The sequence below is a fragment of the Malania oleifera genome, chromosome 13 (assembly GCF_029873635.1).
Source record: "Malania oleifera isolate guangnan ecotype guangnan chromosome 13, ASM2987363v1, whole genome shotgun sequence".
Lineage (NCBI taxonomy): Eukaryota > Viridiplantae > Streptophyta > Magnoliopsida > Santalales > Ximeniaceae > Malania > Malania oleifera.
In genome coordinates, this window is record NC_080429.1 from 79,179,059 (window position 1) to 79,204,328 (window position 25,270).

The following is a 25,270-nucleotide window of genomic DNA, read 5'->3' on the forward strand; positions in this document are numbered from 1 at the left end:
TTTAAATAAATATTTAATTTGATATACAAAGACACTGCGCATGATTCTTTATGCATGTTTATCATATAATAAACTATTATGTTTACATGTATTTCAAAACATTCTATCCACACATACATATTCTAACATCCAAATATAACTGACATATCGTTACATGATAACTTGATACTAAATTTATTTGACTTTTTTTTATCTCAATGAAAACTACCCCATGAAATATCCATATATGCAACATAATTTGTTCCCTTCAAATTTTTAATTTTAAGAACAAAAAGTATATTAATAAATATTATAAAAAAAAAAATATCGTATAACAAAATATTATCAATCTATTAAAAGTGCATATAGATTAATACTACATAACTATAATGTAAGTTTATTATGAAAAAAAAAAAAGAATTAATAATTTTTACAAGAGTATCATGTCTATATCTTTGTTATATCCATAATATTGACACTCTTTTATCCATCTCCAACATGCATTTGACACTTCATTGAGATGTTCACAATTTTGAAAATTGGTTTTAATGATTTAAGTCACAATTTTGAAATATAGTTTTTAGTGTTGGAAACTGTTCCATGACTTCTCGGGGCAACTCTTAAAGACTACAACATGTTTTAAACAAATAATAATGCATTGTAATAAGACTTTATGCTATTTTATTCATAAAACATATCAATCAATAAAGAAAAACACCAACTTTGAGACGGGAAAAAAATTACAATAAATTATTAGCATTATCAACAGAAGAAGTTATAGATAAGAACTCATGCAAAAAATTAAAAAAGACTGAAGATTCAATTGCATTTATTAGATTTTCGTACCATAGCATACAGAGTATGCAATTTAAATATTTTTTATGCACAATATAATTAATTGTAAGATTTTTTATGTTGCAAAATATCCTATATATTAACATTTATTGTATTTTTTCCCAGCAGCATCATGTGTCTATCTCCATGCCCATTTTTATAGTCATAAAGAAAATATAAATTCTTATAAACAATTTTGAATATTCGTACTTCAATTTATAAGCATAATTATGTATTGGAGAGTGGCAGTGTTGACACTAGTCACCTCAATCAAGATGGTGCTATTCTCCTGGATGAATTTCAGGAATAATATGGCTATGGTTCTTATTCATCTGATTTTCTTGGGGATTTATCATATAAATTTCAATGACCAATGAAAGGACTGAAGGGTATCCTATCTTCGAGGTTGATGGAATGAGCAAAAACAGCTGTGTATGAATGGGATTTTGCCTACTTTAGGAGAGAAGATAAATGGGAAGGACCTAGAAGCTCAGCAAGTGCTGGATTAGATGAGCCTGTGGATGTCCAATCCAGGAAGTAAGGAAGTTTGGTTGGGTGGAGGTTAAAAAAAAAAAGGCCAACAGCAATTAACTAATCTGTAGTGTTTGGCAAACTATGATGGGAAAAGGTTAAAGAGAAGTTTTCTTAATTATTTTCTATGGCAAAAGAAAATTATATTAACGGGAAAATAATTTACAAGAGGGAGAATGAGATACCTTCCAAAGAAAAGAACAAACTAGAAAAAACACCTAAAAACCTACGGAGAGAGAAAAAAAAAAAGGGAAGCTCAACATGCCAGCCCATTCCCCCAATCTCTTTGAATCTCATGGAACCTATTACTTCTGAAAAAACCAAATCCAACACACCACAGTGACGCTAAAAACCAGATCTTATCCCCGAGCAGCTCCCAAATTAATTTTTCCACGGAGAATATCTGTGCATTATGTTCCATCCATATCCCTCATAAAATTGCAAATAAATCACACCTCCACAAGACTGACCTATCCTTTTCCTCCTGCCAAAACCTGTAAAAGACATGGCTAGTAAGTCTTCCACCAATACAGGGCATACCCAACTCTCCCCCATAATACCAAACAGCTTATTCCAAATCCTCCAAGCAAAGCGGCAGTGTAGAAGGAGATGAGAAGCTGTCTCAGAGTCCTTGAAACAGAGCACACAAACATTGGGAGAAATAGCCTTCAAAGGTCTTCTGATTTGTAACAAGTTAGTATTTATTTTATTAAGCACAACCAACCAAGTGAAAGCCTTAATTTTTTAGGGAGCCTTGGCCTTCCATATTATAGGAAAGAGCGGAAATGAAGAATTCGAGGAGTTGTCTTCTTTGCTATCTTTATTGAACGGAAGTAATCTTTTTTCGGAAAGAGCGGAAATGAAAAATTAGAATGGATCAAGAATTCAAACAAAGGTTTTCAAGAATACACTCCCAATTAATCCAAGGACTAAGTGCAAACATCCCTCTCCGATGAAAGATTACTTCCGTTCAATAAACATAGCAAAGAAGACAACTCCTCCATGTCCCTATAATTAAGAGGTCTCCTAAAATGAATTTTCAAGGAAACCAAAGGACTACTCAAATCCCCAACACAAAAAATAATAATAATAAATAAATAAAAAATAGGGCCTATTTTGGTCAACACTCAAACAAAAAGGTGAGGGGGAGTGGACAAAACTACATTACCTAGCAAAGGGTCTTTCCAAAAACAGATGCGTGACCCCCTCCCCACCACAAGGTTAGTGTGAGGGGTAAAGGAAGGATAAATCTACGAAATGGACCTCCATGGACTCCCCAAAGAACATCTTAAATTACTATTGGTATCCCACCCATTCTCATTCAACCCAAATTTACTTATAACTTATGCCATGGGGAAGATTCTTCTAGAGGGAAGCACCATGACCATTTAGCTATAAGGGTGGTGTTTTTAGACACCAAGTTTACTAGCAATCCCTATCGGAATCTTAAAAACAGATAGAAAATAAATGGGGATGCTTGAAGGACAAGCCTAAATTAGAGCAATTCCTCCCAGTAAGAGAAGGGACCCCCCTTCCACCCATCTAAACCTTTTCATCACCTACTCCATCACAAGATTCCAAAACTCTGTTGCTTTAGGATTCCCAAACCCCCCCCCCCCCCCCAAAGGAACACCTAAATAAGCCAAAGGCCAATCCAAAATGCCACACCCCACTTCTGTGGCCCACTCCCCAACTCGCTCATCAGGTACATTCAGAGCTTCTAACCCACTCTCCTCATATTAATTTTGAGGCCAAACACCCTCTGGAAGATTTGGAGAATACCCAAAAAATTTTTGAAAGAGGGACTATGATCATCAAGGAACAAACTGGTATCATCAGCAGATTGGAGATGGGAAACTACCACACCCTCTCTCCCTACTTTTATGCCTACAACCAGCCCCCTCTCCACAGCCTATCTACCATCCTACTCAACACATCCACTAGAAGAACAAATAAAAAAAAGGATAAGGGATCCCTTTGTCTTATGCCCCTAGAAGCACTAAACCAAGATTTGGGTTCACCATTAATGATCAATGAGAACCACACGCTCGAACGACAGCCCCTAATCCAACAATGCCAATGCTCACCAAAACCCTTCATTGCAAAGAATTTATCGAAAAAGCTCCAACTTACTCTATCATAAGCTTTCTCAAGTCTAATTTCAAAACAAACCCCCTCTTCTTATTCCTACGACAATCCTCCACCACCTAATGAGCCACAAGAATGGCATCCACCATCCCCCCCCCCCCACTTCCCCCACAAACGCACTTTGGGCACTAAATATAGTGTTAGCAAGCACCACACTCAACCTATTAGCTATAGCCATAGTAATAATCTTGTACATACTAGAAACAAGACTAACAGGTCTAAAGTCTTCAATCTTAATAGATCTAGATTTTTAGGCACCAAGGCTATAACGGAGGAGTTGATACTTTTGGTCAAAGTCCCATCCCAAAGAATTTAGTAAAAAGTTTCAATAAATCACTCTTAACAACCTCCCAACAATCTTGGAAGAAAGCAATGTTGAAGCCATCCAAACCTGGGGCCGTATCCCTTTCCATCTCAAAAACCACCCCTCTCACTCCTCCTCCTCAAATAGTCTCTCTAACCAACTCTTTTGATCACCTATAATAGGATCCCAATCCAACCCCTCTAACATTCATCTATGATTACCATCCAGCAAATACAAGTTCTGAAAGAAATTTATAATAATGGAAGCCATTTGATGAAGGTCATTTTATATAATCTCCCATTCCTCATGTCTAACTTCATAATCAAATTCTTACTCCTCTTACCATTGGCTAGCCTGTGGAAAAAAGAGGAATTACAATAACCATCTTTTACCCATTTAAATTTGGTCTTTCGTTTTCCAACTCCTTAATTCCTAGAATATAACCACTTCCAACTCATTCTTCAAGGAAACTCTCCTACCCTCGTCACTAACTGAAAGACTAGTCCCCTGCTTCCTATCCAAGGATTCTAACTCACCTATAAGTCTTGACTTTCTAATTCTAATATTCCCAAACTCCTTATTCCAACTTTCAGCTTCTTCCTTCAAACGTTCCAATTTTCTCATAAATCTAAAACCTGCACACCCCCTATCCATTTCCTCTCCTCACGACTCCCTAACCAGAAATTTGATGGTCACATGATCCAGCCACATATTTTCGAACCCAAAAGAAGTAGGATCCCACACCACCTTATTAGATTCTAACAAAATAGGAAAATGATGGGATGTGGTTCTACGGAGAGTACTATGGGTAAGGTTCAAAAACCCATCCTCCCACGCCCTGCAAAATAGAAACCTAATTAGTCTACAAGCAACTGGTCTTGGCCCCATTACGGACCAAGTAAAAGAGGCACTCCCCAAGTTGATACTTCTTAAATCACAAACCCAAATCAAAGAGTCAAAGTTCTGCGTACTAACAAAAATTTTAATCCCCCATCCCCCCCTTTTTTTCTCCTCTCTAGGGAATTTCACCACCTTAAAATCGCGTTCAACAACCCACCTAGGGGAGCAGAAACCATAAGTAGAGTACAGTTGTTCCTAGAAGGAGCTTCTAAGAGTTGGTCGCGAAGGTCCATATACTAAGGAAACCCACCACTGCACCTGTCTCTCACTTTGAAAAGCAAAGAAAGTAAAAAAAAAAAAAAAAAACCGGTTAGTGTGTTGGATACATTCCGAGAGTCCCACATGATGAGGATGCCACCAAAGATGCCATGCAACGGCAAAAATTCTTAATCCCTAACTAGTACAGATATTCAACCCAAGGGCAAGGTCAAAAGGCAAATGCCGCTCATTATTTAAAGCTAACACATGATCATGACTATAATAGTAAAATTTATACCTTCTAGAGCATTCTCAAGATCCAGCTGAAGACAATCTCTCTCTGATTCTTGTGAGATCATTTCTCAACTACTGCTTTCACACTGCCCTTGCCCCTCGAACTCTCTATTATTGCCTTCGAAGACCTGTTTTAAACCCTCCTAATCTGCATATTCAAAGTCAGCTCTCATCTGATCAACTAATAACTCCATTTCAGATTCAGCAATGCTGCCTAAATCTTCTTCCATGTTGTAAGACGGATCGTCTTCAACTTCCCCCTCTTGCCCCATCATCATCTCCTCTCTCGGCACTGAGAATAAAGGAGCCAACTGGTTGCTATTTTCAGTTTGGTCCCCTTCTGTTTTCAATCTGATCCCTGCTGGTCGTGAGGAGCTCTACTTCATTGCAAGCACCCTTTTGGCCATCACCAGCCATAAAGCTTCCTTGAATTATCCAAGCTTGCACATTCTGTACGGGCTCTTCCCACCTCAGCCGCAGACCCAACATGCTGAATTTCTTGAGTCGAAATCTTATCAGCGTCTCCATTTGGGCCAGTACTCTGTTTTTTTGATAACCGATATTGCCTTTTGTTTTTTAAGCCCATTTGAGTAGGGCCTTAGTGTGACCCTTGTCATATGAGAATGTTTCCTTACTTTACCACGGCCTTATTGTGTGAATTTTGGAATTCCTGTAAGAAAAAGAACCTCCCCAATTCCCAAGACTTCGAATAATTGGCTTTCCTGATTCATTCCCCATTGTCAGAACTCCTCTGCTTACATCAGAAAAAAGATATTCAGAGTAATTCTCTGGAGAACACTTCTTCTCTCTGCACTTTCCTCTCACCTAACAATCGAGAAGCCACAATCGGCCCTACTCCAGAAGCCAAATTCAATTTCACTAGGTTCACTGGTGGGGCAATGAGAGTTCCAGCAAAGCAACAAGAAAGGCCCTCCAACCGCTTTTCTGGACCCCTCTGGGGATACACACTGCATTGATTTTTCTTTTCATCTCCTTCCTCAAGCAAACATATTTGTCTCTACCATTTTCTAAAACCTGGAGACTATCTCTGTTGTCTGCTTTAATGAACATAAGTCTCCTACGACCTCCTTCAGTTCCTTTGCTAGCTTCACAGATCACCCCTATCAGTTTTGTAGCCCATACAAGCTCCTCTTTCTCCATCTCAACAAAGGAAACATATTTCCCTGCAAATTTTGTGATACAATACGTTGAGGAGGCCAAAATAACTAAAGAGATTACCTTCCTTTCAATTTTGAAAGTTGCATAGCCTCCCATATTTACTGCCATAACGAGTCAGGCAACCAGGGTTCAGGTTCGGAGAGAATATTAGGAGGTCATTCTATAAAGGCAAAAGTGATCTGGATAGGAAGATAAATACAATATAAGGTACAGGCGTTGCGGGGGCTTTCAGAAAGACAACGGTGAGAAGAACAAAGGTTTGAGATTCAGAACTAGATGAGTGAGGTTGTTCTGATGGTCATCAAGGTTTTCATAAAGGTTTGAGGTTCAAGATGTGGTACACGATGAGGTTTTGATGATTGTTGAGGATTACAAGAGTGCTCGATATCACATGATGGTCAACTCTCTATTTGGCGTTCAGAGCTTGAAGGCCTGCGCTGTTCTGGTGTTATTCAAGGGTTTCGAAGGTGCTCGGCAAGCAAAGGAGGATGATGAAGTTTTGTAGATCGTTGCCAAATTTCTAGGTTTCCCAATTGTGTGAGTCAGTTTTAGGTCGGTGGAGAAAGTAAATGTGAGACTGAACGAGTCATTTCCAAGGAGTGGCTGATCATGAGGGAAAGGATTTAGAAGAGGGGTTTTGGAGAGAGGGAAATGGAAAGGTCTCTATGTTCGCGTTATCACAAAGAAGCTCAATGGGAAGAGTCAACATGTTTGCGTAGTCGCCATTGTTTTTATTTGTATATGTTTCAAAAATTAAGCAGAGGGATTTTCTTAATTAGTTTCATTTTTTTTCTTGAGGATTTCTTGTCTTATTTTCTTCCCCTTTCTTAATACAATTTCTTTTCTTATAAATAAATATTCTTTTTTAACTAAATTTAAATTCATCATAAATCAAAAATCATTTAAATAGAACTCAGGATTACTCACTTGTAATCATATGCAATGCACATGACATGTTCACTAGTGTTGTCAAAAATAAATAAATAAATAAACAAACCTTTAATATTCACCATTATTATCAAGTCAAGGCCTGCCCCACTCCTTATCTCTTTCAAAAAGAATGGAAAATTTTTATTGCACTCATTTAACATTAAAAATAATATAATAGTGAATAATGGTCATAAAGATAAAAGTAAAATTTTTATTATCAAGATTTCTTATCATCTTATTAATTCTAAAACTAAATATTATTTAATATCATACACATTGTGTGGGTTTCAGCTAGTTCAAAATACATTTATAAACAAGATAATGGATGCAGACAAACCTGAAAAGCAGGTCCACCTTCAGCAGAATTCATTACACTCCAGCCACCCATGAATGCAAAAAGGAACAATCTTCTTAATATAACTACAGCTGGGGGAACTTCCACAAAACTAAGCAAGTTCTTAACCCAAGGTGGAGACTCCTCTACTTTCTTCTTTAACCTGCTTTTTAAGTTGATCTTTGTCTTCTTCCTTTTCTGGAAGCTGGCCATCAATATTTTCTCAAAAGCAGCTTCTATTGATTCCTGACTTCTCTCATGTCCAACATATTCTTCCAAGAGGAGATTGCGTGAATCCCAAACTTCCTCCTCAGAAGCATAAATTGAAATACCAAGGCGCTTATAAGGATCCCAAACATTGATTCGAGGGAATTTACGAAGGTTGCCTACAGAAAAATAAAATAAGTACCTGACGAAGTTTTCTAGATGGAACCAGCAGTTAGCCAAATGGACAAACAGAAAGTGTACAAAAAAAAGCTATCAATGCACATTTTAACACCATATTGAACTCAAGGTGACGAGTTTCAATACTAACTGATCAACAACTACCTTGAAGCCAAGAAAATCATTAAATACTAAATCTTTCTCATCAGACCAAATGGATACTTCTAACTAGCGAATAGTTCAAATGTTTTCATGCCAACATAAAAGGAAAAGCAATTGCTACTTCAATAAAGCAGTAGGCCTAAATTAACTTCTTTTCTTTGCTGAATCCATTTCAAACAGCAAGATAATAGGCTGAAGAATAACAAAAACTGAATGGACATAGCAAAAAAAAAAATACGAGCTGAAATACATACAAGCCATGAAATATTTTGTTTTCTTCACCTAAATGATTATGCCGCTAGGTTGTGGGCTGTGGACCAACAATGTAATATCAATCCTTAACATATTGATGGAGGACCACCAATAGAGACCTTGTAGTTATAGATTTAGAAACTAAGAATTTTAATGAAGGAACTTTGGGTTACTTTTGAAGTTTAGTTAATTTAGGGTTATTTTGAGTGTACTAATAACTAAGTGCTTTGAGGGCAGACCTTGGATCAATAGTAAGGTTGCTCTGAGTCTAACGAAACAGTCTCTCTATATAAAAAGCAGGAATAAGGCTGCATATACTGTGACGATCCTCCCCCTACCCTCACAAATCAGGGACTCTTGTGACCTAGGGATACCCTTTTTTTTAAGCTACTAAGTACTTTGGAGACCATCATGGAACTTTAGATGCTTACATTGTAGCTAACAACAGCAGGGATTAGAAATTAGGTTTTTTATTGTAGTTTGGAAATTTTGGTTATTCAGAAGTTCAGTTATTTAGGGTTGATCAATTTCTCTTGTGGCCTTCCCCCACAACAAGCGTAGACCTTCACTTGCATGTTCTTCAAAATTCATCGACCTTCACCATCACCTATGCTTCCAGCAATGACCTAACTCCATAAGCGATTCCCAAAGAACTTCTTGCTATCTCCTCAATTTGAGCCCGACCAACAAACTCTCCAAAGAAACAAAGGCATCCCCAAATTGCGACCACCGTTCCCCTTTCTGCCTTTCAGGAACAAAAATGGAATACTTCTTACCCCTCCATCCATGTCCTAAAAACCTCCATGCCCTAATCAAATGAATCCCCATCCAATAATCAACGTAACCTCACATGAATTCCCATCCAATAATCAACATAACCCAACCCAAATCTTCAATATCCCATGCCAACCTACCAACAAAATCCAAGAAACCCTAGGAAAAACATGAAGCGGCTCCTAGAGAGAGTCGTACTCATACCCACTGATTGCACTTATGGTTCTTCTCAAGAACAAACAGAGCTCCAACATTCCTTTCTTTATCCAACCCCAAATCAAAGTTCCCTTCAATCTGGATGGAGTGAACCCCCAATATCACACCCAACTAGCAGCATGATAATAAATGAAAGGGAGAAGAGCGATGAAAGGGCGAAAGCGCGATAGAGAAAACCATCACAATGGGAGAGAAATATAAAAATAAGATAAAGATAAAACCATCTTTATTACTTTTCTTTGTAATTGTATGTTTTAATTGGAGTTATTTTGTAATTATCTGCTTTAGTTGGAATAACTCTGCATATGATGCACTTAGTGTCCAAATCTTTTCACACGGTCCCAAGCCTGAGCAAAGGAGGAAAGTTGCATTGGGTAGTTGGTAGCCAACTTAAAACTTGTCAAGTCACTATGATATGAATCCTTGCTAATTATTTGCAAGGGCGTCCCCTATAAGCAATACATTGCATTTATACCACTTGGGTGTAGCAAGAAGGGTGGGCTGCTAGGTCCTCGCCTTGAAGCAACACGCCGCATCAACACCTAGGTATGGTGTTAAATATACGAGGGTTCCCGCATCATTCTGGACATGAGCATGCAAAGAAGTTAGTGTAGGAGATTAGGATTACATTAACAACTTGGAATATAGGGACATTAATGGGTGCATGGAGATAGCGGATACAATGATGAGAAGAAAAATTAATATAATATGCCTTCAAGAAACTAAGTGGTTAGGGGAGAAAGCTAGGAAAGCTGAAAAACCATGTTTCTGACTTTTGTAGACTAGAAAGAAAAACCAAACAATGGGGTAGGAATCATCGTAGACGAAGACTTAAAAGATAGTGTCATGAATGTCAAAAGTGTAGGGGATAGAATCATAAAAATCAAGATGGTCTTAGGCCAAGAAATAATAAATGTCATTAGTACTTATGCTGAAATAGGCTTAGCACTTTGCAGAAAACATTAACAAACAATTTTGGGAAAATATGGATAATATATTATACAAGGAATAGCAGGGACAAAAAAAGTTCATAGGAGTTGATTTCAATGGACACATTGGAAAGGATAATAAAAATTATGAAAGGATATATGGAGGACATGGATATGGAGATAAAAATGGGCCTAGCAATATGATCTTAGACTTCGACAAGTCATATGATTTTATTACAATGAATACTCGCTTTAAGAAGAGAGAAGCACACTTTAACCTTAAAGGGTGGACAAAATAAAAGTCAAATAAATTTTTTTCTAAACTAAGAGGGCATACTATTTATCGTGTAAGGATTGAAAAGTTATCCCAAGTGAAAGCTTAACCACTACACAACATAGAGTTTTAGTTTTAGATATGTGTATTAAAAAATGGAAAAGAAAAGATAATATAAATCAATGCAAGAGAACCAGGTGGTGGAACCTAATAAGGGAAATATACTAAAATTTAAAGAAAAATTATCAAAGATGATGATTGGACAATAGCGGATAGTGTGTACACAATCACTCTTTGGAATAGGATAGCTCTCCATTAAAAAGATAGCAAAACAGATTTTAGGTGAATCAAAAGGAAGAATCTAGGATGCAAAGAAAGTTGGTGGTGGGATCAAGATGTCCAAAAAGCCATAAATACTAAAAGAATTTAGTATAAACATGGCAAAAATGTAGAAACATGGAAAACTTTGAAAAGTATAAAGAGGCGAGAAAAGATGCAAAAAAAGCCCTTACTGAAGCTAAACAAAGATTATTTAATAATATACATGCTAGATTAGATCCAAAAGAAGGGGAAAGAGTCATTTAAACTTGGTTGAGCTAGAGAAAAAAAAATAGTAAGGACGTGGGTAATGTAAAATGTATTAAAAGAGAGGATGATATTGTCTTGGTTAAGGGAGAAGACAAAGAAGATGGTGAAGTTACTTTAGTAAGCTATTTAATAAAAAACAAAGTAGAAGGCTTAAACTTAGAATTAATCAATGAGAAAAAGGCTACAAATTTGAGATTTATTTGCAAAATTAGAGTTAATGAAGTTAAGTTTGCATTAAAAAACATGAAAAATAGAAAAAGCTATAGAATCGGATAACATCCCAATGAAGTTCAGAAATGCCTAGGAGATAGCAAAATTATATGGTTAACTAATTTATTTAACACAATTATAAAAACTAAGAAAATGTTAGACGAGTGAGGCAAAGCACTTTTTAACACCTATATATAATAATAAAGGAGACATTCAAAATTGTAATAACTATTGTGAAATTAACTTATGAGTCATACAATGGAATTGTGGGAAAGGGTAGTTAGTTAAACAAAATTAAGGTTAGAAACGAGGGTCACAAAAAATCAATTTAGTTTTATACCTAGGAGATCTACTACAAAAGCTATATATCTTTTAAGAAGATTAATGGAGAAATTTAGGAAAAAGAAGAGGGGATTTACATATGGTTTTTATTGACTTAGAGAAAGCGTAGGATAGGGTACCTAGGGAAGTTCTATGGTGGTTTTTTTAGGGAAACAAAAGCGTGTAGTAGGTATACTAATGTCATTAAGGATATGTATGATGGAGTAATGACTAGCACTTGGACTACACGTAAAAAGACTAGAGAATTTTCAATCACAATAGGTGGGCATCAAGGATCTGCTTTGAGCCCTAATCATTTTGCTCTAGTGTGATGGATGAACTTTTTAGGAGTATCCAAAATGAGGTTCTATGGTGTATGTTGTTTGTAGACGATATTGTCTTGATTATGAAATTAGGGGTGGAGTATAATCTTATGGAGAGAATCTTTAGAATCTAAAGGTTTTTGAATAAGTAGAAATAAGATAGAATATATGAAATGTATTTTCAATCATAGTAAGAAGAATATTGGAGAAAAGATTAATCTTGATGTTCAAGAAATCAATAAAACTAGTAGATTTCGATGCCTTGGATCCATTATGCAAGCTCAAGGAGAAATTGAAGAAAATGTAATGCATGGAGTTAAACAAGTTAGGTAAAATTAAGAAGCGCTACAAAAGTGTTGTGATTGTCAAGAGCAATAAATGGAGTAGGTGTAAACCTAAATATAACTTGAAATAAGATAGTAAGGATTTAATAGCCATGAATTTATCGGAGAAAATTGCCCGTGATCGTGTAAATTGGCAGAAAAGGATGTCAACGGAACAGCAAAAAGCAAAAGATTTCTTTCCTTATTTCAGCCCACAATTATTTCCTTATTTCTCCATTCATTATTTTTGTACAATTAGCATATAAATAGTTTACATGTATAGGGCTTGACAGATTATAGTTTACATGTATAGGGCTAGAATCATCCTAGAACTTATTTATTTTCCATGTATAGCATTCTTGTAAAGTCTATATATAATATACAGAACTCATGGCCAAACCATTCGACCATTCACACAATAGTTTGACATGGTATCAGAGCCTACCGACTGCTAATTTTTTTCCCCTTCAAGTTTTGTTTTTTTTTTTCCTCTCGGTTTAGGAGGTGTTTCTCGTTTCGGTGGCTGTTGTGGTTTGATTATCTCCTGAAATTTTTTGCATCTGTCTTTCAGTATTTCTGTGGCTGAGTGGCTGTCGGAGCAGCTTTCTGTTGCTGTTCTGGTGGTACTCTGTCCTTGTGATTCTCGGCACAGCAGGTTTCTTGGGTTGCAATTTATTTTTAGTGCAAGCAGGTTGTTGGAACAGCTTTCTATTGCTGTTTCTGGTGCTTCTCTGTCCTTCTGATTCTCCGCACAGCAGTTTTCTTGGCTCAAGATTTATTTTTTAGTGCAGGAAGGTTGATCTTGGTTCATTTTGTTGCTGTTTCTGGTGCTTCTCTGTCCTTGTGGTTCACGACACAGCAGGCTTCTTGGTTCAAGATATATTTTTTAGTGCAGGCAGGTTGATCTTGGTTTTCTTTGTACCTGCGTTGATTTATTTTTGGGCTTCTCAATTTTATGGTGGTGTTTTTCTTTCAGCAGAGTCTGTTTTTTTTTGGCTTCTCGATTTTCTCCTTTATTTAGCATGGACTCCCCACCTGTGTGCGCCAAGATTACGGGCAAAAATTATTCTACGTGAGCTTTTCAATTTGAAGGGAAAGATCTTTGGGGTCATATTGATGGCACGGATTGTGCACCCAATCCTGATAAATCCAAGGATTCAACGACTTGTCCTTCATGGGCTGTGCTTGATGCCAAGTATTCAGTGGCTTGTCCTTCATGGTCTGTGCTTGATGCTCGGATTATGTCTTGGCTTCTTGACTTGGTTGAGCCACATATTGTCCCCAACTTGCGACCTTGTCACACAGCTCAATCCATGTGGACTTATTTAAAAACAATATATCATCAAGATAACGGTGCCCCTCGTTTTCAGTTAGAGCATGCGATTCAACATGACAATCGTTCCATCCAAGACTATTATTCGGCGTTTTTGACTCTTTGGAACGAATATTCTGATCTGGTTACCGCAGATGTTCCTGTTGCCTCTCTTCCCATTATTCAACGTCTTCACAAGACTAGTCGCCATGATCAGTTTCTTATGAAACTCCGCAAGTATGAATTTGGTCACTCTTCTCTGCTGAATCCCTCTCCGGTTCCTTCTCTTGATGTTTGTTTTGGTGAGTTACTTTGTGAAGAACAATGGCTTAGTACTCAAGTTACTCTAACACAATCTCATGGTAGTTCAGGGTCCGTCCCTGTGGCTTATGCTGCTCAACGACGAGGACCGCCTACGCATTCTAGCACCTTACAATGTTTTTGCTGCAAAGAATTTGGGCATATTGCTGCTAATTATTCTAAGAAACACTGCTCTTATTGCAAGAAGGGTCACATTATCAAAGACTATCGTATCCGCCCACAGAATCATCAAGCCTAGGCATTACAGACTTCTGTTATTGTACCCATCACGGTGACTTTTGCGGCCCCTGGCTCTTTTTCAGGTGACTCCTTTGTTCCTGCACCTCCTACAGCGAATTATTGCACACCCGAAATGGTGCAAAAGATGCTAATTTCAGCATTAGCAACAATGGGGCTCCAAGGTAACAATTCTACTAAACTCTAGTATGTGGACTCGGGTGCCTCTAATCACATGATGAATAATCTCACTACTCTGTGACATGTTTGGTCCTATGCTGGTCAATCTGCTATTCAGACTCCCAATGGCAGCTCTTTGCCAATAGCTGCTGTCGGAGATGCCTCTTCTAAGTTCACCAATGTATTTCTTGCTCCTCAGCTGTCCACAAATCTTATTTCTATTGGTCAATTAGTTGATATTGTGCTGTTAATTTTTCTAGTGATGGCTATATTGTGCAGGACCAGGTAACGCGGGAACCGATCGCGAAGGGACCTAAAGTGGGGCGCTTGTTTCCACTACTTTTGCCTGTTCCAGCACTTTCTTCAGTTTCTTTTATTAAGCCTTTTGCTCGTAATAATGTTTCAGATCTTAGTATGGTGTGGCATCATCGTTTAGGTCATCCCAATACTCTGATCTAATCTCATGAATTGAACTCTGGTTTACTTGGTGATAAAGAACGTTCTTCTTTATCTTTTGAGTGTGCTTCGTGTAAACTTAATAAAAGAAAAAATCTTCCCTTCCCTTTGCATCCTAGTAGAGCTTCTTAGTGCTTTGATCTTATCCATAGGGATGTTTGGGGACCTTCCCCGGTTAATTCACATGAAAAATTTAAGTACTATGTGACTTTCATTGATGATCACAGCAGATTTACTTGGGTCTACTTTCATCGCTTTAAATCTGAGGTTTTTCGAACTTTCACTGAGTTTTTAGTGTATGTTGACATTCAATTTTCTGCTTCAATTCGCATTACGCACAGATTTTGGTGGTGAATATTTGTCTACTGAGTTTCAGGCATTTTTGGCTTCAAAAGGTATTATTCATCAACGTTCATGTCCCGCTACTCTCCAACGGAATGGAGTAGCCGAATGCAAAAATCGTCATCTCCTAGATGTGGTATGTACTCTCTTGCTAGAATCCTCTGTTCCATCTTTGTTCTGGTTGAGGCTCTGAAAACTGCTACTTACTTGATTAATCGTTTCCTACTCACATCCTACTCATGGAGTCTCCCTATTTCTGCTTATTTGCTAAGCAACCAAGTTACGATAACCTTCATACCTTTGGTTGTGTATGTTTTGTTCATTTACCTCCTCATGAGCGACATAAATTATCTGCTCAATCTGTGCGATGTGCATTCTTGGGATATAATGTGTGTCAAAAGGGATTTGTTTGCTATGATCCTACATTAGATCGTACACGCATTTCTAGGAATGTTATTTTCTTTGAAAATCAATATTTCTCTCCTGTCTTCTATACCCTCCTCTTCTACTATGATTCTCCCCTCCTTTGAGGAGGGATTCTCGGACCCTCATCAAGTCAGTTCTCGTTTTAAACCAGACATTGTGCATACGCAACGCTCCCGCCCACAGTCTCTTTTGGTGGCTCATCCGATATCTGATCCTACCACACTCCAAATTCAATCAATTGTCGACTTGCAGCACCTCCAAAGCCATTGGTACGTCGCTCTTCTCGAGTGTCTGTACCCCTAGATAGGTATGGGTTTCCCTCTTCCAGTTCTAGCATTTCTGTTTCAGCTCTTACCGAGCATTGTCCAATTTAGATATTCCCACATGCTACTCACACGCTACCAAACATGATTGTTGGTGACAAGCTATGCAGGACGAAATTGCCGCTCTAGAGGCCAATCACACCTGGGACATTGAGCCTTGTCCTCCCACCAATTTTCCTCTGGGTTGTAAATGGGTTTACTCAGTCAAGGCCCGATTTGATGAAAGTTTGGATCGTTACAAAGCTTGTCTCGTTGCACTTGGGAATAATCAAGAATATGGTGTCAATTATGAAGAGACCTTTGCTCCTGTGGCTAAAATGACAACTGTTCATACGATTATGGCTATTGCTGCTTCTAGTGATTGGCCACTACATCAAATGGATGTCAAGAATGCTTTTCTTCACAGGGATCTTAAATAGTGTATTTATATGAAGCCACCCTCGAGCTTGTTTCCCTCTCCGACTTCACATGTGTGTAAGCTTCGTCGCTCTCTTTATGGTCTCAAACAAGCTTGGAGGGCCTGGTTTGATCAAATCCACACCACTTTTTTATAATTTTCATTCAAGCAGAACAAGTATGACACTTCATTGTTTCTTTGGAAATCAGACATGGGTATTGTTGTTCTTTTGGTTTATGTTAATGATATTGTGATTATTGGTTCCGATTGTGTTTTACTTGCTTAGCTCAAGACTCATCTCTCAGAGTCCTTTCATATGAAAAATCATGGGTCTCTCACATATTTTCTTGGTCTTGAGGTGAATCGTAGTCCCTCTGGTCTTTCATTCAATCAACATAAGTATGCTAGTGACTTGGTGGCTACAGCTGGCCTTCATAAGGGTATTTGTGTTGATACTACCATGGAATTAAATGTCAAGCTTCGCAAAGAGGAGGGTGACTTACTTGCTGATCCCAGTTCATACCGAAAGTTGGTGGGTAGTCTTGTCTATCTCACCATTACTAGACTGGACATTTCTTTTGTTGTACAGCAAGTCAGCCAGTTTCTTTAGATCCCTCGTCATCTTCATTTGGCTGCTATCCGTAGGATCATACACTATGTTCAGGGCATGGTTTTAAATAATGGCTGTTACGTAGCGTAATGACCGATACGTAGCGTAATAGCCGATACGTAACGAAAATCGAAGGCTTCGAAACCGATACGGGCTGATAATGCAGTTCGGAAAAAATTCACAGTCGTTACGTCTCTGTAACGGTCCATAACGGCCATTACCCAAAATTACACTTCGTAACATGGCCGACAGCTTGCAGAAATCTGAATCCCTAAAGCAGGCTTTCTGCTGCAGCGCTGCTTTCCCCCTCTCCCAACCACCCATCTACCATTCAATCTAACTATCTAAGTCTAACATTCAAAGAGCAAACTGTAAAGTAAAAAACTTACCTTGAAATTTTGTTGGCCGAAGCAATAAGAAGGCTTCACTTCTTCGAAGCCTGAGAGTGAGCAGATCTACTCATCTTCGCAGCCTTGCAGGAGTTGCAGACTTGCAGCAACTTGGCGAGTCACCGGCGACAGGTCTACAACAGCTCTGCCGCCTCTGCGAGTCGTCGATAGCCCTTCGGCAGCTCCCTCCGCCAGTTGTCGCCACTCGCCACCAGCCAGCCCTTCAATTTCGGCTTCAGAGCTTGGAGTCATTGGCCATTCGTGCTTCGCTCCTTCGAGGCTCCTCCGAGTCCCCTCCCCTCTCTCGGTCTCACTCAGACTCTCTACTCATCTCCAGCGTATGAGATAAGCTTTAAAAAATCAGTCAACACTCAACACCCACAGCACTTAAGTCTTAAACTTTTCACTATGTTTTTTTTTTTTAATAATTATATTTTGTTGTAAATTATGTATGTTAAATTGAATTAAAAAAAAAAGAGTAATTTAATAGAGTAAAAAATTAGAAATCAATAATAATTATGTAAAATGAAATTTTCTTAATTTATTAATATTTTAATTGTCTTATATTTTTTGAAAGGTAATTATGAAAATCTAGTTTCATCGCATATTTCCTGTTTATTAATATTTTTTAAGTTTTAAAACATCATTTTGACCTTAAATTTAAAATTAGGTAAAATAAATCTTTACATGATCTATTTTTTGTTTTTAGTTATCAAATAAAGTAAAAATTGATAACTTAATAAAAAAAACTTAACCTAATAGTTAATACATTAATAATTCTAATTTTTACTAATTACTACTGGAATTTGTAGAAAAATTTTATTTTAATCCATATACTAAGAAAATGCTTAAAAAGTTAAATAGTCAATTTATATTGTATGGATCTCTATTAATGATGCTATGATGTATATGAAAGTAGAGCAAAAGTCTTTTTCACCTTTAAAATTACAATGTTAATTTCTTATAGTTATAAATAAAAATAAAATCAAGTTATAAAAAATAATGAAAATATCTTTTTAAAGATAAAAGGAATATATTTTTTTGTAAGAAAATATCTAATATTTTATAATTTTGTTTATTTAAATATAAAAATAATAAACATTAATTATTATTTTTAATCAAATATTATATTTTATTTTTACGCAATAAGTATTTAAAATTAGAAGGACTATTTAGTACTTATTATTTAATATTTACTAAATTACTAATTATATTATACCTGTCATTTTTTTAGAAAGGTTGTAACTTTGTATTTTCTCTATGTTTTGTATAGAGATCATCAAATTAAGTCTATCAATATGTCACATGATAGAGGAAATGAGACCTTACCTGGTGAGGGTATTGGATGGCATTTTGGTACTATGGTGGACGGTAATAGACATGTTATCATGTGTAAGTTATGTGGGAAGATAATTAAACCGGGCATTACATGCTTGAAACAACACTTGGCACATAAAAAGGGTCAAGTAGCTGGATGCTCAAATGTGACCACACAAGTAAGAGAACAAATAATGAAACATCTACAACAGTATGCTGAGAAGAAAAGAGAAACGAAAAAGGCAAGAAGAAGCAGAAGTCCAAATTAGAGGAGATTTTGAGAATTTGAGAAATGAAGACTTGGAAGAAAAAAGTATGAGATTTGCTCGACAAGAAAGCATACGATCACAACAACAATGGGAAGAGAGACAATGATTTCAAGCAAGAACAATTGGAGGGGGTAATATTTATGAAGAGTGAGGTGGCTCTGGCAGTGGTGCTACCAGTGGTTTCAATAGAGTAGGAGCTCAATCTTATAGTGGTCGAGAAGCTGGAGGTAGTGGACGACAATGGATCAATCCTGATGCCCCTGAAGCTAGACTAAAGGCAATGGATCCTATTTTAGAAAGAAGCAAGAGTGCAAAACAACCAAATATCAACACTAAATTACTGAAAGGTTTAAGAAGTAAATTAGAAAAAACAGTTGAAAAATTCCTAATTTATAATTGGATTCCAACGAATGTAGCTAACTCTCGATTTATGCAGCCTCTGCTTGATATTGCTGCTGAAGTTAGAAAGGGGGTGAAGGGTCTATCATCCTATGAGATATCTGAAATTTATTTGGAGCAAGAGTATCAAGAAATGAAAAATTATATAGCTTCTTTTGCTGGAATTTGGAAGGAGAGAGGTGTAACCCTTATGTGCGATGGTTGGTTAAGACCAACTAGAAAACACATTATAAACTTTTTAGTTTATTGCGATAGAGGCACCGTGTTTCATAAATCAGTTGATGCCTCTGATGTGCCAAGCAGAACAGCTGAATATTATTTCAAGTAATTTTCTAATTTTAATTGTATATGCAAATAGTATTATGGACTTGCATGTTTTTAATTAAATGGTAGTAATTATTGAATCTATTATTTCATTTCAGATTAATGCACGAGATAGTTGAAGAAATTGGAGAGGAGAATATTGTCCAAATAATGACTGATAATGAAGCTACAATGAAGGCAGGAGGAAAATTATCAATGCAAAAGAGGCCCAATCTCTATTGGACAGCATGTGCAGCTCATTGCATAGACCTTATTCTTGAAGATATTAGTATGAAAAGTAACGTGAAGAAGGTCTTAGAAGATGCAAGAACAATAACCTCATTTATTTACAACCACACATGGACAGTGAATTTCATGAAGAAATTCACAAATAATAGAGAGTTACTTCGCCCTACCATCACTCGATTTGCCACAAACTTCATTGCTTTAGAGACTATTGTCAAGCATAAACAAGCATTAAGAGAAATGTTTACATTTGATGCTTGGAAAAACTCAAGGTTTGGGATGGCAAAATCAGGCCCAGCATATGATTTGAAGAAAATTATCTTAGGCAAAGAGTTTTGGCAAAATGCATCTGATATAATTAAAGTGCAAGAACCCTTAGTGAAAGTTCTTAAATTGGTTGATGGTGATGAAAAACCAACCATGGGCTTCATTTACGAGGCAATTGATAGGGCGAAGTTGATCATTCAAAAAGATTGCCGATTTTACAAAGACTGTTGGAAAATTATTTACAACCAGTGGAGTTTTCAGTTGCACCAAGATTTGCACGCTGCTGGTAAGTGTAAATCAAATATAATTTCGTATTATTTTAACTTTTAAATTATGCATAGTTGCATTATAAAACTATTGATTAATATGTTTCCAAATTTAATAGTAGGATATTTTTTGAACCCACAATTTCTTTATGGTGCCCCACCCTCTCTTGAAATTGCTAGAGAAATCATGGATGGGGTTAAAAAAGTGATAACCAAGTTGGTACCCGATATAGATACTCAAATTTGGGCTATCAATCAAGTATTGGTTCCATTAAATTGAATAATGAATTGTTATAGTATTCAGTAATACTTTCAAGAATAATTATTAACACATCTAATTAATTAATTATATTTCTCAATCATCCTTTTTTAGTTGTTGCTATATTGAGATAGGCAGGAGACTTTTGGAACCCTATTGGCTCAAAGGGCAGTGAAACAAACAAATCCTGGTAAATATAGGCTATATAGCCAAATAATGGATGAATGGCTCTATTTTCTCTATTTATGTTCAAATTTGACTTTTGAAAAATACGTTATACTGACATAAAACTCTTTTTAATTATTCATGCAGCCAAATGGTGGATTCATTATGGCTTGTGTGCTCCTGAGCTCTAAAGAATAGCAATCAGAGTTCTTAGCCAGACCATATCAGCTTCGAACTGTGAGCGTAATTGGAGAACCTTTAGCCTCATCCATACGCAAACAAGAAATAAATTAAAGTACATGAGACTACAAGAACTTGTTTTCGTACATTACAACATGAGGTTAAAGTTAAGACGTACAATGAGAAGAAGCCAATGAGAAATTGAAGAGGGTTTCAATCCTATCAATTTCAACTACATTTTTGAAGAAGATGATCCTTTAAGTCAATGGTTAGAGGAGAGAGAGACACCACTACTCGACGGTTAGGACAATTCAAATTGGTTAAATGAAGAAGTTGGTGGTACTATAGAAGGAGGTGATCAACCACCAATAAACGCGCATGATGATTCAAGTTCAAGCCCTGAACGTACACAAAATGATGACAATCTTGGTTTGAGCCCACCAAGTGATGATGATGGTAATAGTGGAGCTGGAGCTGGGGTTGGGGGGGTGGTAGTGGTGGTGGTGGAGGCGGTGGTGTAAAATATAATTATGGATATGACACAGGAACACCATTTGTAAGGAATATACATCCTTCTGATTGTTATGGACTACATGACATACCTAAAAATTATGACTTGGGTATTCCTCCAGGGAACCAATCTTCACAACCCAGGAGAAGAAGTGCTCGTGGTGACCCTAGTGATTCTGCTGAAGATTCATATGGTGTGGTTCATAGTTTTGGCGACTTTGGTTTAGATGGTTCATCATCACAATCATATGGATCTCATCCAGCATATCCACATTATGCATCTTGTGACTCACATTTTTATCCTAGTGGATCAGGAATCTCAGGATCTAGTAAGTCTTCTTCAACATACTACCCAGAGCCAGCCCCAGCCCCAACTTATGGACATTATTCAGGATATGGTCAAAGAGGAGATTATGCACCCCCTATATCAGTTGGATTTTCACCACCAGTACATTTTTAAAAGCAACAACGAAATGACGCAAACTTGGGTTTATTCAGCCATGTATTTCCACAAGGATGGGGAGATAATTTCCAATCCCAAACTCAAAATACAGAAGCAAATTATGAAGACCCTCCATGTCATTCTTTTTGGTGGTGACATGTGTTATGTTATAAATTTGTAATATTGTATTCATGTATTTTCATATATTTATTGATATTTGATATTAATCACTTTTTAAATTCACGTATGTGTAATGTGTATATTGAGTATTGAGTCTATTGATTTATTTTTAGTAACTTTATGACTTTAATTAATTGATTCTTACATTTCTACATCTTTTTACTCATTAAAGCAATGTAAACTATAAAAAAATATGTTTTTTTTTTTTAAATAGCGCACTAAAATTAATATAAAAATCATAATGCCTATTAAAAAACATTTGTAGGTTGATTGAAAGCCTTCAAAATTCATTAAAAATCATGTATTAGTGGATTTCATACTTATTTTTCGATTTTGGCATGGTTGTGCATGCGTGAAAAAAATTCACGACCATTATGCCCTCTTCCTGTTACGTAACACCCACGTTTCCTGCGACCTGCGACCATTACGCGACGTTACCCACGACCGCGATTTCGAACCATGGTTAAGGGCAATTCTGCCCGTGGTTTATTCTTCCCTGCAGGCAATTCTACTCGCCTTGCTGCTTATTGTGATGCTGATTGGGCTGGTAGTGCGGATACACGTCGCTCCATCACTGGTTGGTGTGTGTTCTTAGGTGATGCATTGATCTCTTGGAAGAGTAAGAAGCAAGACAGTGTTTATAAGTCATCGACTAAATCTAAATACCGGGCGATGTCTCTTGCTTGTTTTGAAATTATTTGGGTTCGAGGTTTTCTTGCTGAGCTAGATTTTTCTGAGACCAGACCTACACCTCTACATGTCATTAATACGAGTGCTATTCAGATCACGGCCAATCCTATCAATCATGAGCACACGAAGCAAATTGAAGTTGATTGTCACTCTATCCGTGAAGCATTTGAAGCTCGTGTTATCACTCTTCCACATATTTCCACTGAAATACAAATTGCTGATATCTTCACCACGGCTCTCACTCGTCATTGACATTGCTTCCTAAATAGCAAATTGATGCTTGTTGATCAACCTACATCAATTTGAGGGGGGCTGTCAACGGAACAGAAAACAGAAAAAGATTTCTTTCCTTATTTCAGCCCACAATTATTTCCTTATTTCTCCATTCATTATTTTTGTACAGTTAGCATATATTTAGTTTACATGTATGGGGCTTGACAGATTATAGTTTACATGTATAGGGCTAGAATCATGCTAAAACTTATTTACTTTCCATGAATAGCATTCTTGTAAAATCTATATATAATATACAGAACTCACGGCCAAACCATTCGGCCATTCACACAATACTTTGACAAAGGATTCATGTAGCTGACCCCATCTAGTGAGACTTAAGGCTTGGTTTGTTCTTGTTGTTGTTGCATGTTTTAGTTGTAATGTTGGGGTACAATTACTTTCTTTGTAGTGAATCAGAATTCCCAAACTGTATTCCATCTCTCTCTCTCATACAGTTCTCCCTCTCCTCTCCTCCTTCTCCTCTTCCCTTCTCTGCCCTGCTCTATCTAGTCTCTCTCTCTTTCTATTCTTATCCAATTCTCTGCTGTCTTTAATTTTTGTCTCAATTTTTAAGTTCTGTCCTGCACAGCAACCTCTCTTCTTCTCCCGTCTTTCTCTTCTCTGTTCTTCTCCTTTCTCTCTTCGTCTTCCCTCTTCTTCGTTTTTTCTCTCCCTCAATTCCCTCTCAGTTTCTGCTTCTTTACTGTCCTACATCAATTTGGTAAAAGAGCAAACCACGAATACCATGCAAGGCACTGTTTATTATGGCTGGGCATGGTTCGGTTAACTGAACCATATCCCTCGAACCATAACTAAACTGAAATTTTGGTTCACCAAAAATTGTAAACCAGAAGCAAACCATTCTAAGCAGTTAAAGAAAATTTGGTTAACTGATTTTTATGCCGATATCCAATGGTTAACCAAACCGAACCATTAGATCCAATTTAAAATTTTAAAGTCATTATAAATTGATATTCTTTCTTCCATTATAATTAACATGTAAATTTTAAAATTTAAAAAATAAAATGTGAGCATCAATAAGACTTCAGTTTATAATTTTTAAATTGCCATGCTACATAAGCTTTAAAACATCCTCCTATGAATTGAACATAGACAAAATCCATAATCCAAGTTCCAATCTAAAAAATAACATAAAAATAACCAACAAAAGTTTTAACTTGTTATTAAAAAACAAGGTTTTTAATTTAAATTATTAAATATATGTAATATATAATTACAGAATATATATTTTATACATTTATAGTATATCAATTCAGTTTGGTTCGGTTGGCCATGGTTATTGAATGGGCCAAACTGAAACAGAACCTTTTAACCAAAAAAATTGAACTCTGAACCAAAACAGAACCAAAAAAATGGTTATTCAATTTTTCGACTCAGTTGGTTCGATTTTGTAGTTTCGCTTGGTTTTTTGGTTTTTCATGCCCACCCCTACTGTTTATCATCTCCAACTTTTGTGAAAATTACACTCATGCACCTGAAATTCAAAGACCCTTTTCCAAGCATCATTTAACAACCCCTCCTTGACCATCAGTAACAGAGCCCTGACAGACCTCTCCCTGCAATTTCATCTTCACCTGACGAAGGGTGTGGTTCCACATGCCATCTGAAGGTACTCCAGCCAACACCCTCCAAAATTCCACATCCGCCACTGTTCTCTTGACATACCGCCACCACCAACAGACTCAACACCCCTTGATCTGCCACCAGCTGGACTACCATCACCAGAGGCACCTTATTGGTGGGCACACGCACCCCACACACTGGCGATGCACATAAGGGGAGTTCCAGAGCTCTTCTGCATTTTCCAGAATCACGAGAAATTGAGTTCAGAAACAATATTTTGGAATTTTGGCGAGATTTTCTCTTAGCTTTGAGATATTTTGACTTATACTATAGGGTCTTGGTCTGCCATGCAAATTTCAGAGTTTGAAGGTCTGCCAGCATTCAGATTGAGGGCCAGCTGCAGTATTTTGAAATTTACAGCGACAAATTAGTTTTCTTTCTTGAGATATTGATAATGGTCTGTAGAAATTCAACCTTGAGTTCTTGACATATATTTCGGAGGATAAATGCAACCTGCCAGCACCTTGTACAACTTCCATAACTTGAAAGAGCACTGGT

At 37.0% G+C, this 25,270-nt stretch overlaps 1 protein-coding gene across 2 annotated transcripts in view; it reads right to left on the reverse strand.

Annotated features, from left to right (window-relative positions):
- Positions 1-25,270, reverse strand: part of LOC131146116 (protein CHAPERONE-LIKE PROTEIN OF POR1, chloroplastic) — a 65,559-nt gene that overhangs the window by 29,657 nt on the left and 10,632 nt on the right. For both annotated transcript variants that reach the window (XM_058095470.1, XM_058095469.1), the window contains exon 3: positions 7,635-8,017. In XM_058095470.1, the coding sequence (XP_057951453.1) occupies positions 7,635-8,017 (383 nt within the window). The remainder of the gene's footprint in view (positions 1-7,634; positions 8,018-25,270) is intronic.